This window comes from Elephas maximus, chromosome 11, assembly GCF_024166365.1.
Source record: "Elephas maximus indicus isolate mEleMax1 chromosome 11, mEleMax1 primary haplotype, whole genome shotgun sequence".
Lineage (NCBI taxonomy): Eukaryota > Metazoa > Chordata > Mammalia > Proboscidea > Elephantidae > Elephas > Elephas maximus.
In genome coordinates, this window is record NC_064829.1 from 27,527,012 (window position 1) to 27,542,837 (window position 15,826).

Below are 15,826 nucleotides of genomic sequence, written 5' to 3' on the forward strand. Positions count from 1 at the left end.
ACAACATTAAAGGGCAAGTAAATGTGCACAAGTTGGACGTTTGTAACCTGGTGACTGCCTGTGCAATGACACCTACCTACGACCATGCTCATACATGATGACTGCAGAATTTGTCACAAGAATTTAGGTGAAGAAATGATCCTTACTCAGCGTCTTAGTCATCTAGTGCTGCTATGACAGAAATACCACAAGTGGATGGCTTTAACAAACAGAAATTAATTTTCTCACAGTTTAGGAGGCTGGAAGTCCCAATTCTGGATGCCAGCTCTAGGGGAAGGCTTTCGCTCCCTGTCAGCTCTGGGGGAAAGTCCTTGTCTCCTCTGAGCTTCTATTCCTGGGCAATCTTCACATTGCTTGTCATCTCTCTTCCTATCTCCATTTCTCTAGCTTGTTTATTTAATCTCTTTTACATCTCAAAAGAGACTGACTCAAGATACACCCTGCATTAATCCTGCGTCATTAACATAACAAAGACAACCTATTCCCAAATGGGGTTATAACCACAGGCATGGAGGTTAGGATTTACAACACATATTTTTGAGGGACACAATTCAATCCATAACACTCAGCATTTTCATTACTTGTGAGTCTATTCACACTTTAGTGCTTTAAAATTTCTGAATTATTTATGTAGTCACCAACCTCTACTCCTGTTACACAGGCTCTAAGTAAGTGCATGTATGTACATGTACACACACACACTCTTACTGGAAACAAGAACATGGCCTGTGGAAAACTTTTACAATCACAGAATTTTAGAGCCAGGAAGAACCATAGATATCACCTGGTTCTTTATTTACACGTGAGGAAATTGAAGCTCAGCAATGGGCTCAAACATACCTACTATTGTGAGGATGGCGCAGGACCGGGCAGTAATGCCTTCTGCTATACACAGAATTGCTATGAGTCAGAACTGACTCAAAGCCACATAACAAGCAAGGCTGAAGTAATTTGCCAAAGGTCACAAAGTAGTGGAGCCTGGGTATATGCTTGTAATAAATGAACTATTTCTTATAAAGCACCAGAGTACCCTGAAGCACACAGATAAATATCTGGTACTTCCAGATATAGGAACTGATTTTTCCCTAAATGTTTTTGTCCAAAAGGATTACATTAAGATCAAAACAGTTAACAGGTGTGAATCAAAAGTTATCAGAACCCTGGAACTCAACAAATCTACAGCTTTCTCAACACCTTCTACCTCCTCTAGGACTGCTCCCTTGGTGCTCATGGCAGCACTATCCTGGTCCTCCACAAGCTGCTGGCTTTCCATTTTCTGCCCAGTTTCTGCATCTTTCCCACCACCCTAAATGTGGGTATTCATTTCCAACAGTTGTGTTTTTGGCCTGCATCTGCTCATTCTCTGGTCAGTACCCAATTCTTGAAGGTCTTATCTGCCTCCATAGCGTCAGCAGCCACCTCTATGCAATGACCAAACCTAAATCTCCACCGTCTCACCTTCATCCTGAGCTGCAGATCCAAATTTCCAACTTCTCGTGGGCAGTGTCACTGGAAGGGTCTACCAGTACTTCAAACTCAAAATGTCCAAAAGCAAACTCTTTTTTCCCTTTGTGAAAACTTCAAATGCTTCTCCTAACTTCCCATTTTTCTACAAATACTTTCCTAGTTAAAACTGTTGGTGACACTATTGATTTTCCTAGTTGAAATTGTAGGTGACATTCTCCCTCATCCTTAACTGCACAGCCAACATACGGCCACGTCCTGTAGCTTCCACCTCCTTAGTATCTCTCGCAGGAAACCTCTTCATTCCACTCTAATAAAGGCCTGGTTGGTTGGGTTCTCCCAGAAGCAGACACGAGAGAAGGATGGGAGCACAAGCAGTTCATCTGGAAGGTGATATAGGAAGCACTGGGAAGGGAGTGGTGACACTTATTCACGGAAGGGTAGGAAGCCAACTAAGAGTATGTTATCAAGTGGCTGGTGGCTGTGGGCAACAGGGACTCAATTCCCTTGGGGCATGCAGGGAGACTCTGTAGAACATTGCTCAAAATGATCCCAACTGACTGGTAAGGGAGCTGAGTAATTTAGCCACCAACTGCCTTCAGCCACTGGTAGAAGGCTGCTCCTGGAGGATGTTAACTCCCTGGCATGTCTGGTCTGTCCCAAGAACAGGTCCAGTGGGCTCCAGTGCCTAGAGAAGGTGCCCATCAGTTACAGGTGTTTGCAGTGGGAAGCCATCAGATAGGCATGCATGAGACATGGGAATCCTAAGTGCCAAGGGGATAAGGGCATGGCCCCCACTGTCTCTGCTACTCACCTGGACTGCTACAATGACCTCTCACCTGGTTAACTCCTAGTCTTTCCACAACAATCCACAACCCTGCATTCCACTCCCTGCCGGATTCATCTTCTTAAAGAACACGGCCAGCTCCAAGCGTAACAGCTGCTGCTGAAAACCCTTCATTTGCTCCCCCATTGCCTACTGAATTAAGTACAAAGTCCTCCGCCAAGTGTTCACGGTCCTCCACACTATGACGCCAAGCAACATTTCTACTCTGTATTTTACTACTTTTCTATATTTACTGATTCAGACAAACGGCACACTGCTGTTCTCTTGCGGGCTAGGCCTCATAATATCCTTGCCACCAAAGTAATCTTCTCTTGCCGGGTTTCCTTCACTGTCAACTTTGCCTCTTGAAATTGTGTCCATTATTCAAGGCCCATTCATGGTAGGCCAAAGAGCTTCAACATAAGCAGACAGCAGGAAAGCCTTGGCCCCTGTCCTCCAGGACCTCAAAGCCTTTCCCAAGTCCACCCCTAATTGCCCTGTTGAGCCTGCTCCCTGCCCCGCTACCCAGCTAAGTCTTTATCATTACCTATCTTTGACAGTCAAACATTTTTGGCTTGAATTGAAACACAGTGAACTGAATGTAAGAAGACCTCATTAAAAAGCTCTGATATGTAAAACCATGTGGTTATATCACAAAGCTTCCTACTACTTAATGGGCTCCAACAGGAAATATCATATGTCTTTTTTTTTCTCTAAGGATCTAATATTCCAACAAGCAGGGCCTATAGAACTCCAGAAACACTATTGGTGTAGTGGTTAAGTGCTACGGCTGCTAACCAAAAGGTCGGTGGTTTGAATCTACCAGGCGCTCCTTGGAAACTCTTATGGGGCAACTCTACTCTGCCCTGTAGGGTCGCTATGAGTCAGAATGGACTCGACGGCAATAGGTATGGGTATAGAACTCCAACACCCATTAACAAAAGATTCACCCAGGATACACAGCAAAGACACTTAGGAGGTAATACACTGAATTGGTAAGCCTTACAAAGATTTTCTTCAGGCCTGAAGATACATCTAGCAGCTTTTTACAGGAAAGATGTTACAGTTAAGTCTCAGTTTGCTACGGCTACTAATCCAGTGAGCAACTACACTATTGCAGTGATTTCCATGCTTCCAGAACAAAGGTAGATTAAGCCACACCTCATCAGAAAAGAGAAGAGGAAGGCCTTGCAGGATCTGGCTAGGTGGTGAAAACTCCTCCTAGGGTGAGATGGGGATGGGAAATATGTTCTGGAAAAATGCAGGAAATCCAAAGTACAGATAACCTTCCAGCAGATGCTTAGGCATAATTTCTTTTTTTTTTTTTTTTTTAATAAGCTGGACAAAACCATTTGACAATAATTAGAAAAACCAGGACAGTTGCAATGCAACTATAGTCAGAGAAAAACAACAGGAATTAATTTAAAGCATGTTAAGTGGTTAGTTTTTAAAAAAGCATTGAAAAGAATAATAAAGTATAACTAATTCTTAATTAGCTTGGAAACCCTGCTGGCATAGTGGCTAAGTGCTATGGCTGCTAACCAAAGGGTTGGCAGTTTGAATCCGCCAGGCACTCCTTGGAAATCCTATGGGGCAGTTCTACTCTGTCCTATGGGGTCACTATGAGTTGGAATTGACTCAATGGCAATGGTTTTGGTTTTTTGGTTTACTTCTTAATTATTCGTATGTTAACAGATAAGAAAAAAATAAAGTATACGCTTTGTATTTCTCTGTGGACTACATCTAACTTTTATCCTTCTTAATCAACCAAGAGCTTCTAAAAAGCAGACAGACTGATTTCTCCCTAACCTGAGAGAGAATTGTCTTGTTCTGGGTTTGGAAGACCCCTGTTTTAGAATACAAATTTCATTAAAAAAAAAAAAATTGGTTTAGAAACAAATTTTATACAGATGGACCCTGTTAATCAAGCAGGCTGACTCTCCCTAGCTATTCTGGGAGGAGATTAATTTACTAATCTGCCGTAGAAGCCATAACCCAGAATCCTCTCTCTGAGTGCTAGGGTTGCCATAGGTAACCATATGGAAGCAGGTGGTCCAGGATTTGTCTTCTGTCCAGTAAAAGGAAAAGTGAAATACACACATCCTTTTAAAAATCATTTTAATTTCACATTTACTTTATTGTCATGTCTAACACTAAATCATTGGGAGCTTAGAATAGTTTGTTTTATAGTCTTTCTTAAGTATTTAATATCTGTACTCAAATATTTGATAAGATGCTATTTAAATGAATCCTGTTGTAACAGAATTACTTACACTCTAACTGATCTCTAGAGTGATTTTGTTGTTGTTGCTGTTTTCATTCCACCCATCCCTTGTCTGGTATTTGGTGAACTGCCCAAACTGTTCCTAGGAAACCTGATCTTAATTTTGTAAGATGAATTTGTTAAATAAGAAGTCAGAGAAAAGAAAAAAATATGGGTACATAAATAAAACCCTCACTTTAATGAACCATTATTTCACCCAATCACTGATCACATAAAATGACCAAATGCTTGAATTTGCCTGGGATTTTGTTCATCTTTTAAAAATAACTAGCCACAAAGAAATGGGGCACAGGAGATAGCCTGGCCAACTCTGAGCCATGTTCCTTGTTCCTGAGAATGGGCAGGATGGCTGTGGCATAGTTCACGCTGTCACACTATACCTGCTACACCCATAAAGGAGTTAGGTTAGTGGCTGAGAGCAGGTCAGCCAGGCAGACCAGAGTTCACTTCAAGCTCTTTAGAGGAAAATCTCCTGCTCTACCCTGGCTGGGTTTGGAGGCAGAAGTGACTCACCTGGGCCAGGATCCTAAGGTAGGCTGCCACATCCCAGGCTACTTACCACCTCACAGTAGTTTTCAACCCCGTCCGTACTTTAGACCCACCAGAGAGTGTCAAGAAGAATGACCAATACCAGAACTCCACCCCTAGACCAAATACATCAGAATCTCTGGGGGTGGAGTTCAGGGACTGGTATTTCTTTAAGCTAATGTGGATTCTAATGTGCAGCTAGGGTTGAGGATCACTGCCCCAGGAAGACAAAGAAACAGGCTCAGAGTTGGGCCAAGAGAGGAGGAGGCGCAGTGACAAGCATGACAAAGCTATCCAGGGTCACTTGGGAGGAGGGAAATCCAGCTTTACAAGGGTCTAGGGTTCCTTGCAGTGTACTGGGAAGTACTCCCAAACATTTCGTACCTTGTAAGACCACCTGGCACATTCCATGAATGCTAGCTAGCTATTAAATTGGAGTCCTGGTGGCGCAGAGCTTAAGAGCTACAGCTGCTAACCAAAAGGTCAGCAGGTCAAATCCGCCTGCTGCTCCTTGGAAACCCCATGGGGCAGTTCTACTCTGCTCTATAGGGTCTGTGTGAGTTGGAATTGACTCGATGGCACACAACAACAACAACAAGCTATTAAATTATTATGCCTAAAACTCTTCAGTTACTTAAACATTCTTTTTCTTTTCTTTTGAAAAAAAAACTGTAAATACAGAAAATTGTACAGTCATCTGTATACTCACCACTTATAACAGCTGATGTTACTGTACTGGACCCACCTACCAGTGTTAGGAGAAATGCTGAAGGGTTAACTGAACTCACACCTACATCTAGCTGAGATCAACCTTCCTGGTTGAAGAGAGAGAGCTCATTTTGGAGCACTCAGAAAAGGTCAGGCTTGTGTGGGACACAATGGTGTTCAGAAGAAAGGTACTGGGAGTACTCAATATGAATGCTGAGTAGGAAAACACTGTTGAGTGGAAAAGAGAGTGCCTGATGGTATAAGCTTGAGAACTGAACTGTGCTCTAGCTGGCCAGCCCTATATGCGCTTCCTCTCCTAGACTATAAGAGAGATCCTCAGTCCTTTCTGGAGTCCCTGGGTGGTGCGAACAGTTAATGCACTCAGCTGCTAACCAAAAGGCTGGTGGTTCATGTATACCCAGAGATGTCACAACAGAGACCTGGCAATCTACTTCCGAAAATCAGCCAATAAAAACCCTATGAAATGCAGTTCTACTCTGACACACATGGGGTCAACGTGAGTCAGAGTCCACTTGACAGCAAGTAGTGGTGGCAGTCCTTCCTGAATGCCTTCTTCAGAAAATGGGGGTCACAGTGGGAGACAGCTCTAAGGCCCTCCTATTCCATTTGCTTCTACAGAAAACTAAGGTGAAAAAGCTTAGTAGGAGACAAGAGCAGATTTCCCTAGATTTGAGTCTTTCATCACCCAAAGAATCTAGGTCAAAGAGAGAACCCTCTCTCTGAAAACACTCCTTCCCTCCACCCCCAGGCTTTCAGCCTGGCTGTACTTGAAGCTGGGGTTGAAAGGTGAAGGTGCTGGACTGGACAGTCTGAGTTCTTGCCCTATAACCACCGATCAGCTTTATGGACTCAGGCCAGCCACCCCACACCCCCAAAGACATCCTCATCTATAAATGAGGTTCTGAGGATTTGAGGGCTTCTTAAAACAGAGCTGGAGCTCTAGTAGCACAGTGGTTAAGAGCTCAGCTGCTAACCAAAAGGTCGGCAGTTAGAATCCACAAGGCCCTCCTTGGAAACCCTATGGGGCAGTTGTAGTCTGTCCTATAAGGTTGCTATGAGTAGGAATCGACTCATTGACAATGTTTTTTTTTTTTTTTTTCCAGGTAATGCAGAGCTACTCCAAGTGCCAGTCCACGAGGGATAAGATGCTGGCATCAGAAAGCAGATCGACATACTGCTTCTCCCATTAAGAGAGTATTCCTACAGGAAACACATGCCATCTTGCCTAAACAAAGTGCTTGGAACCGTCACTGATTTACATTCTATCGCAAGCTCCTCATCCTGTCAACAACTGGTGTCCCAGAGTTTGAGGAGAGGAAACTGGTTCAAAGATGACACTTTGAGTAGCTCTGCTTTAAAGCACCCCCCAGCTTCCTGTCCTCCTTGTTGGCCCTCCCTTACCTGCTGAACTAGCTCTAAGTCGAACTGGAAAGAGCCTGAGGAGACTGCTTGTTACCTCTTTTTAAAAAAATATAACAGCGTGAGTTATAATTCACATATAATTCATCCATTTAAAATATGCAAATCAATGGTTTTTAGTATATTCACAGAGTGGTACAACCATTACCACAATCTTAAGTTTAGAACGTTTTCTTCCTCCCTAAAAGAAATACCCATTAGCAGTCATTCTCCACACTCCTCCACCCCCGCTCCAGCCCTAAACCACCCCTCCCAAAAAGACAAACAAACAAAAAACAAACCCGTTGCCATCAAGTCAACTCAGACTCATAGTGAGCCTACAGGACAGAGTAGAACTGCCTTACAGGGTTTCTAAGGAGCACTTCGTGAGTTCGAACTGCCAGCCTTTTGGTTGGCAGCCGTAGCTCTCAACCAGTATGCTACCAGGGTTTCCCCTCCAGCCGTAGGCAACCACTAACCTACTTTCTGTCTGTAGAGATTTCCCTATTCTGGAGTTTTCATATAAATAGAATCATGCAATATGTGGTTCTCTGTGATGGTTTCTTTCACTTAGCATAACGTTTTCAAAGTTCATCCATGTCGTAGGACTTATTAATTTTTCTCATTACAGGTAGTCCCTGATTTATGACAGGGTCACATTCCAATAACTCCTTCATAAACCGTTCTGATGTATGCTGAATATCTTATTTATTTTTTTTTAGTTTTCATTATTATTGCCTTTTATTATCAGTATCTTTATAAATCCAGCAATGTTTTGAACAATAAATCATGAAATTGAATCATCTGTGAGTGAACATCTGAGAATGACAACATCAGCAAATTATGTGCTGCAACATATTATTAACGATAAGATGGACCAAAAGAACCTGACAGTCTTAACTGTGGCTCCTCTTAACTCGAATACAACGTTAAGTCAGGACTACCTGTACCAATACATGCTATGACATGGATGAACTTTGAAAACGTTATGCTAAGTGAAAGAAACCAGTCACAAAGGACCACATATTGTCTGATTCCATTTTCATTCCTTTTTATTGCCAAATAATACTCCATCGCATGGAAATACCACATTTTTGTTTATCCATTCATCAGCTCATGTGCATTTAGGTGGTTTCTACATTTTGGCCATTATAAATAATACTTAACATTTGTGTACAGTTTTTCTGTGGACATGTTTTCGTGTCTTGTAGTGCAGTGGAGTTTCATTCTACCTAGGGATGGAATATACCTAGGAAGGTTTAACTTCTTAAGAAACTGCCACATTGTTTTCCAAAACAGCTAGGAGGTTTTTCTTGTAGGGAAACAGGAGTCTGTATGACCCTATAGCCCAAACTATAAAGGCCCATATGTAGCTTTCAACAAACTCCATTTTGACTGAGTTCTTTGTGAATTATCATTACTAAACTAAGCTGGAGACAAGATCGTTCAAAACATAATCACTAACATCAGGGACTTGTGGATAATTTGGATTTCTCAGTACCTATCCTTGAAAACCAATCTACAGAGCACAAGAGAAAGTACCATCTAGTCCGTGAGCTCCAAGAACCCGGCAGTAATCTGAGGATCATGCTCCTAAGATTAGGGCTGTCTGACTCCTACAGAAACAGCCCAGGGAGGGCAAGGAGCAGGCTTCTCATTTCATGTGAGCACAGACTTTGGCTTTCCCTCAATCAATTTCCAACGATTAATCAGAAATGAGGACACGATCATGGTTGTGGAAAATTTCTCCTTTGCAGGAGCCACAGGAATCCCTATAAATTCTAAGTATCTTCAACACATTCCAGCAAATCCTTTACTTTTGCATTTTCCCACTTTTTTATGAGAACTGCTCTTGGGAGAAATTCCATTTCATCTTGGCTAGCTCTTACGGGTTAATTTCAGTTAGAGACAGTTCCTTCCTATTTGATCCTTCCTATTTGCTGATTCATCTTTTGTTCTTTTTTATTCCTACCCTAAGGTCTTACTTTGAGCCTGAGCCATATTAAATCTTTTCTGGAACAAGGTGAGGTATAAATAAACATAGAATTCCTCTAGTCTGAAACAGTAATCATCCATAGCTCTAAGGCAAAAAGGAGGATTATCAGGGGATCTAAATATCAAAGTTTGCTCCAATAATCAATATTGGTATTTGATTTTTTTGTGATCCAACTTAAGAAAGAATAAGGATCTAAAACGAGCAAAATATAATCATATTCTTTTAGAACTGCTTTAAAAAGGAAATTAAGAGAGTAATTTAATCATAATTTAATAGATACTTCTTGTACCCTAATTTAATGAGTTAGTAGTAATCATACCTTGGATTATGAAAAGTCTCATTTTACACGATATTTTCATAGTCATTATTTCCTTTGAACTTTGAGCATCCTTGTAAGATAGCACATGTACCTTATTAGCAGATAAGAAAATGAGACACAGAAAGGTCACTTGACTTGTCCCATCACTAAGCTGCTTAGTGGTGAGGACAGAGCTGGAACAGGGTCTTCTCACTAAGACCAAAGTACTTCATGCCACACACACCCAAGCTGCTTTCCAGACTGTAGCTATAACAACCTAGCTTGAATTAGTCTTTATGACACAGATATTTACTTGAGGTACAAGTTCACCAGAATTCAACCCACTGCACTGTTTAAGTCCTCAAAGGCCAAGCTACTCTTATCTTCTACCTTAGAACTCAGTGAATTAAAAAAAAAAAAAAAAAATTGGTTAACTATATACCATCCCTTTGCAAGAACTCAGTGTTCTTGGAGATTTTTCAAAATTCCAATTAAAGTTTAAGACTAAAACTTACTGGGTTGCTGCTACATCTTTTTTTTTTTTTAATAATTTGTTTTATTTTTGTTGTTGAGACCTATACACAGCAAAACAAATACAAATTCAAGTTTCTACATGTACAATTCAGTGACACTGATTATATTGTTAGAGTTGTGTAACCATGCTCACCCTCCTTTTCTGAGGTGTTCCTTCCCCATTAACATAAACTCACTGCCCCCTAAGATTCTTATCTCCTCTTTTGAGTTGCTATTGTCAATTTGATTCCACACAAATAGATCTTAAGAGGGCATCATGCTCAAGGCAGACATTGTTTTAAGGTCAGCAGTTCGAATCCACCAGCTGCTCCTTGGAAACCCTACGGGGCAGCTCTTTTCTGTCCTATAGGGTCACTATGAGTTGGATTCGACTCAATGGCACACAACTACAATTGTTTGGTTTTAAGAAGACTTCAGGGGATATTTCTGGTTAAAGGTTTAAATTAGATTATTTTAGGACAAGAGTTTCAGGGGGTTCATCCAGCCTTCACCGCTCCAGAAAATCTGAATTCTAGGAGATGGCTGTTACATTCTTTTAAAGTAAATTCCCAATTAAGTTTAAATGCTGAGGAGAAAAGGTTTCTAAAGCTTCCTCTTCCTCTTTTTCTCTCCTCCTTCCTATTTGTTGTTTTCTAACCTCTTCCCCTTTAACTCTCACAGGCTCTCTTCCTCTTCTATAAACTCTCCCTAAGCGATCTAAGTACTCCTGGGCTTAGCTTCCACTTGAACACTGCCAATCCCAAGTTTCTCTCTCTAGCTCACATGTCTCTCCTGAGATTCAGTCCAGTATATCCAACTATATACTACAAATTTCTCCCTAGGTGATCTAAAAGTACCTAAACAGCTAAAACTGAATTCGTTATCTTAATTACACCAAAATCTCCTAAATTGTTTATTTCAGCAAATACCAGCACTTCTACCAGTCAGCAAAGCTAGAAATGTCACCCATGACTCCTCTCTCTCCACTTCTTACAATACTGGCAATACTATTGCTTTTCTGCCCCATGAATACCTCTCATTTTCCTTATCTCCTCTTCATCCATCCTACATTTACTTTCAAACTCCAGGTAGATCTACAGAAACTGATTTCTAATTGATCTCCTAGCCTCTAGCCTCATTCTGCCACCCCCACTTCTTTTCTACACCCCAGTGCCATGCTTCTCTTTCTAAAATATGTTCAATTATTCCCTTGTTTTGAAATTTCAATGGTTCTATACTAGGTTTCTTAGAGTGCTACACATGAATCTTCAATGTCACTTCCTAAATAATGAAAGGCAGTATGAGTGACAGAATTAGTACTTGGACTACCTGGGTCTGAATCCTGGCTCTGTCATTTCTTGACTGGGGCAAGTTTCTTAACCTATCTGTGCCTCATTTTCTTCATCTGGAAGATGCCAATGACGGTAGTTATACTTACATAAGGCATCGGGTAGGAGTCCTGGTTGTGCAGTGGTTAAAGCACTCGGCTGCTAGCCCAAAGGTCGGTGGTTCGAACCCACCAGCCGGTCCACAGGAGAAAGGTGTGGCAGGCTGCTCCTGCAAAGATTTACAGCCTTGGAAACCCTACGGTTTCTACTCTGTCCTATATGGTTGCTATGAGTAGAAATTGACTTGACGGCAGAGGGTTTTTTTTTTTTCTGGTTGAATGCATTGGGTTGTTTTCATTGCTGAGCATTAAGTAAGAAAAGATGTAACTGATAGATTCTAAGGACTCAATGACATTAGATATAATTATTACCATCGTTATCCAGCTACAAGTACCTCTTGATATTCCATGTTCTTTAATACCTTGTTCTTTATGCCAAGAAAGCCTCTCTCTCCCTTCTCCTGCTGGTTCAATACCACAGTCTTCAAGATCCAACTCAAATGTTACCTCCTCTGGGAAGTTTTCCCACTTCCTCCAGGCAGTCAGCTACTCCTTCCCTTTGGGCCTTGTAGCCTTAATAAATTTTCCTACGGTATAATCTATGTACTTTTATGTACCTGACCTTCTCCCTCAACTCAAGTTTGAGCTCCCAGGGTAGGGCTGTGTATCCTCCTCACTTCACTGTCTTACACAGTCCTTATTAGGCATGCAGTACAGCTTTGCTGAATGAATACATCTTTGCCCCTCACTTTATGGGATCTAACAGACTATGCTTTGTAGAACTATGATTTGCTTGAGAACCTCAGACCATGTCTTGCCCATCTTTGTGTCCTGGAAGCTTCTAGAAAAATGTACATTAGACTATAGCTGCTCAAAAACTATTTGCTTGGTCCAGAGTCACAATGACAAATTCATATCTTTCCTGTTAGAGTACCTTCTGTCTATAAAATTCCTGACAGGCTGTACTAAATAAGGAAATATAAACCATTTCATTGAACTATTTATTATGAGGCACTTGAGCAAGACCATAAACACTTTATAATTTTAGCTTCTGAAACATATTGACCCTGATTCCCTCCAGGGCCTAAGTCATTGTGAAGCAGACTGAAAGAGCGCTTATTTTCCCCCACGTTCTCATAAAGCTTTTGTGACATCACTGTAAATATTTATTTTGGCCATGACTTAAGTGTTTACAGTCTTTAGGTCATCCTTCTGCCAGTGACACAAAACAAAACAAACAAAAAGTAGTCACTGCTCTTTCTTTCAGTTCTGGTAGAATTGCCTTTGGCCTGTCAAAGTGGTGAGGGACTCAAAGTCAAAAAGCTGCAAGAAAACTTTAGTGAGTATAGTATTTCTCGTTCCAACTCACAGGTTTAAACCTTAGACAGGGATATGATTTTCTAAGAGATGGAAGCACTTGTATCCTAGCAAAACCTCTAGGATTTAGATAAAATAAAAAGAGTGATTTAAAAAAAGTTTGAAATAATATTTTCTCTATGGAAATTTTGGCTAGCAGGCACATAATGGAAACCCCAGTAGGTGGTAGTTAAGAGCTACAGCTGCTAACCAAAAGGTTGGCAGTTTGAATCCACCAGGCACTGCTTGGAAACCCTATGGGGCGGTTCTACTTTGTCCTTTAGGGTCGCTATGAGTCAGGATCGACTCGATGGTAACGGGCATTGGTATAGGCATATAATATGCAGTTATTTTGTGACAAAAGAAAATTTCGTTTCCTAAGTAAAAAAAGTATTACTGTACTGTTTGTTTTTGCACTGTTTAATTTTTAAATAGAATGTGTTTTGTATTAAAAATGATGTAGGTAAATTTCTAAAAACCCGTTGCCATCGAAGTCAATTCCAACTCATGGCAACCATATGTGCGTCAGAGTAGAACTGTGGTCCACAGGGTTTTCAATGGGTGATTTTTCAGAAGTAGGCTGCCAAGCATTTCTGGGTGGACCCAAACCACCAACCTTCCAGTTACCAGTCAAGCATGTTAACTGTCAAGCAAGGAATCCAGATAAATAGATACCAAAACACAAAACCAAACCCATTACCGTCAAGTCGATTCCGATTCATAGTGACCCTATAGGTCAGAGTAGAACCGCTCCATAGGGTTTCCAAGGCTGTAATCTTCATGGAAGCAGACTGCCATATCTTTCTCCCACAGAGCAGCTGGTGGGTTCAAACCACCAACCTTTTGGCTGGCAGCCTAGTGTTTAACCACTGCACTACCAGGGCTCCCCAGAGAAAAAAATACAGTAAGTGCAAAAATTAAGTTACAAGATAGAATCTTAATTTTTTAAAAAAATATACATGTATTACATATTTTATATATGTAACCTGTTGCCATTGATTTGATTTGACTCATAGCAACCTATAGGACAGGGGAGAACTGCCCTATAGGGTTTCTAAGAGCACCTGGTAGATTCGAACTGCCGAACTTTTGTTTAGCAGCTGAACTCTTAACTACTATACCACCAGGGTTTCCATATACATACGCACGTATATATGTATATACACATACATATATATATACACATATATACATACATATACATATTACACACAAATAAGGTCTGGATGAACACCATTTCTCTAGTTGTGATACTGTAGGTCTTATAAATTTCCTTTTTTTTTGGCTTATCTGAAGTTTTCTACAATGCACTTGTACTGTTTACATAATAAGAATTTTTTTAAATAAAAAAGAATATGCTTTTTATTCTAAAACTGGAAATGAAGGCCGCTGTCATTTATTTAGATTTACTTACCAAGAGATTCTCCCCCGCCACTCCTCTGTTGTTAAAAACCACACATCTAAAAACCAGGAAAGTAGCTTTTGTTATTTCTAAACATGATTCTTGCTCACAATATAATATTAAGATTATCTTACTGGCACTGCTTTACAGCACTGGAAGATTTTTGAAAAATCTCTTCGACAGAAATGATAATGTTTGACCATCTCATCTCAATGCACTAAAACAGAATTCCAGTTCTCTAAATGTGGGTTCAAATTAGAAAATTGCACAGTGAAGTGATGTTCATTTATCCTACCAAAGGGCATCATTTTTACAACTTCTTCCTATGTATATATGTAAGCCTCCAATAAGTATTATTAAAATATTCAAAAATATAAGTCAAATATAAATGTTTCTGTGTTCAAAAAAAAAAAAAGTCCTCTACCCATTCTACTATGACATTAATAAGCATCTATGCATAGTCTAAGAGATGGCTCATGTTCCATCAAGGCTCAGCAAACACAGAGACCAGCATCTTACGTGAGGTGGAACATTACCACAGGCGGAGCTGTGACGCGTGGCCTCCCTCCCCACTTCAGGAACCTGGCATCTGAGTTGGCAGGCTGGGTCACCAATAGGCTACTGTTTGGTATTCAGTTGACCTAAGGGGGAAAGACTACCTGTGTGCCCTACAATCGGGTTCTCTCCCAGGGAAATGAGTTATGTAAGGAACTTAGGTCAGTATTGGCACACAGCGGTGCTCAATGTGAAGTGCTATTAGTATCAACGGTAGTTACAGTGTCATGCTACCTTTAAACAGTAGTTCTATATTTAAAGTATTTAACTTTCAGCCAACCATATCCCCAGATATGCAATTTTTGCCATCCTCAGACAAAATCCTGACCCCTGTCTGCACAGGTTCTCTTTGATTAGTGCATCTATAATCATACTGAGGAGCCCTAGTGGTACAGTGGTTAAGTGCTTGGCTGCTCCTTGAAAGGTCGGTGGTTCAAACCCACCAGCTGCTCCGTGGGAGAAAGATGTGACAGTCTGTTTCTGTAAAGATTTACAGCCTTGGAAACTCTATGGGGCAGTTCTACTCTGTCCTATAGCATCACTACGAGTTGGAATCGACTCAACGCAATGGGTTTGGTTTTGGTTTTCATATTCGTATCAATTAAAATTCATTTAGTTTTTGTTTACTTATACAGTCAATCAAGGTCATTTAAAATCTACTCCTCTTCTTTCAGGGTGTTGCTCGCCATTGTATGGGTTCTCAGCACTAAAGAACACCCTGCTCTACATAATATACACAACTCTGACTCTCTCCTCAGGGATTAGATTTCAAGGTATATCACTTCCATTCAATGTGATACTTAGAATATTTTTTGCAAGCGAAAAATTATTTTTTGCAGCCGAAAGGTCATATAGAGAATTTGACTAGGCTCAGCTAAAAGAAGGTCAGTGAAAAAGAGGAAGACCCTCAAAGAGATGGACTGACACAGTGGCTGCAACCATGGACTCAAGCATAACAAGGATTGTGAGGATGGTGCGGGACTGGGCAGTGTTTTGTTCTGTTGTACACAGGGTCACTATGAGTCAGAACTGACTCAACGGCACCTAACAACAGCAACAAGCTAAAAGAATAGAAATATTTAAAAATCTC

General features: G+C 40.8%; 1 protein-coding gene across 1 annotated transcript in view; it reads right to left on the reverse strand.

Annotated features, from left to right (window-relative positions):
* The window catches only part of ABHD3 (abhydrolase domain containing 3, phospholipase), a 51,304-nt gene that overhangs the window by 12,069 nt on the left and 23,409 nt on the right, over positions 1-15,826 (reverse strand). Inside the window, exon 4 of the mRNA XM_049901949.1 lies at positions 14,194-14,239. Within this exon, the coding sequence (XP_049757906.1) occupies positions 14,194-14,239 (46 nt within the window). The remainder of the gene's footprint in view (positions 1-14,193; positions 14,240-15,826) is intronic.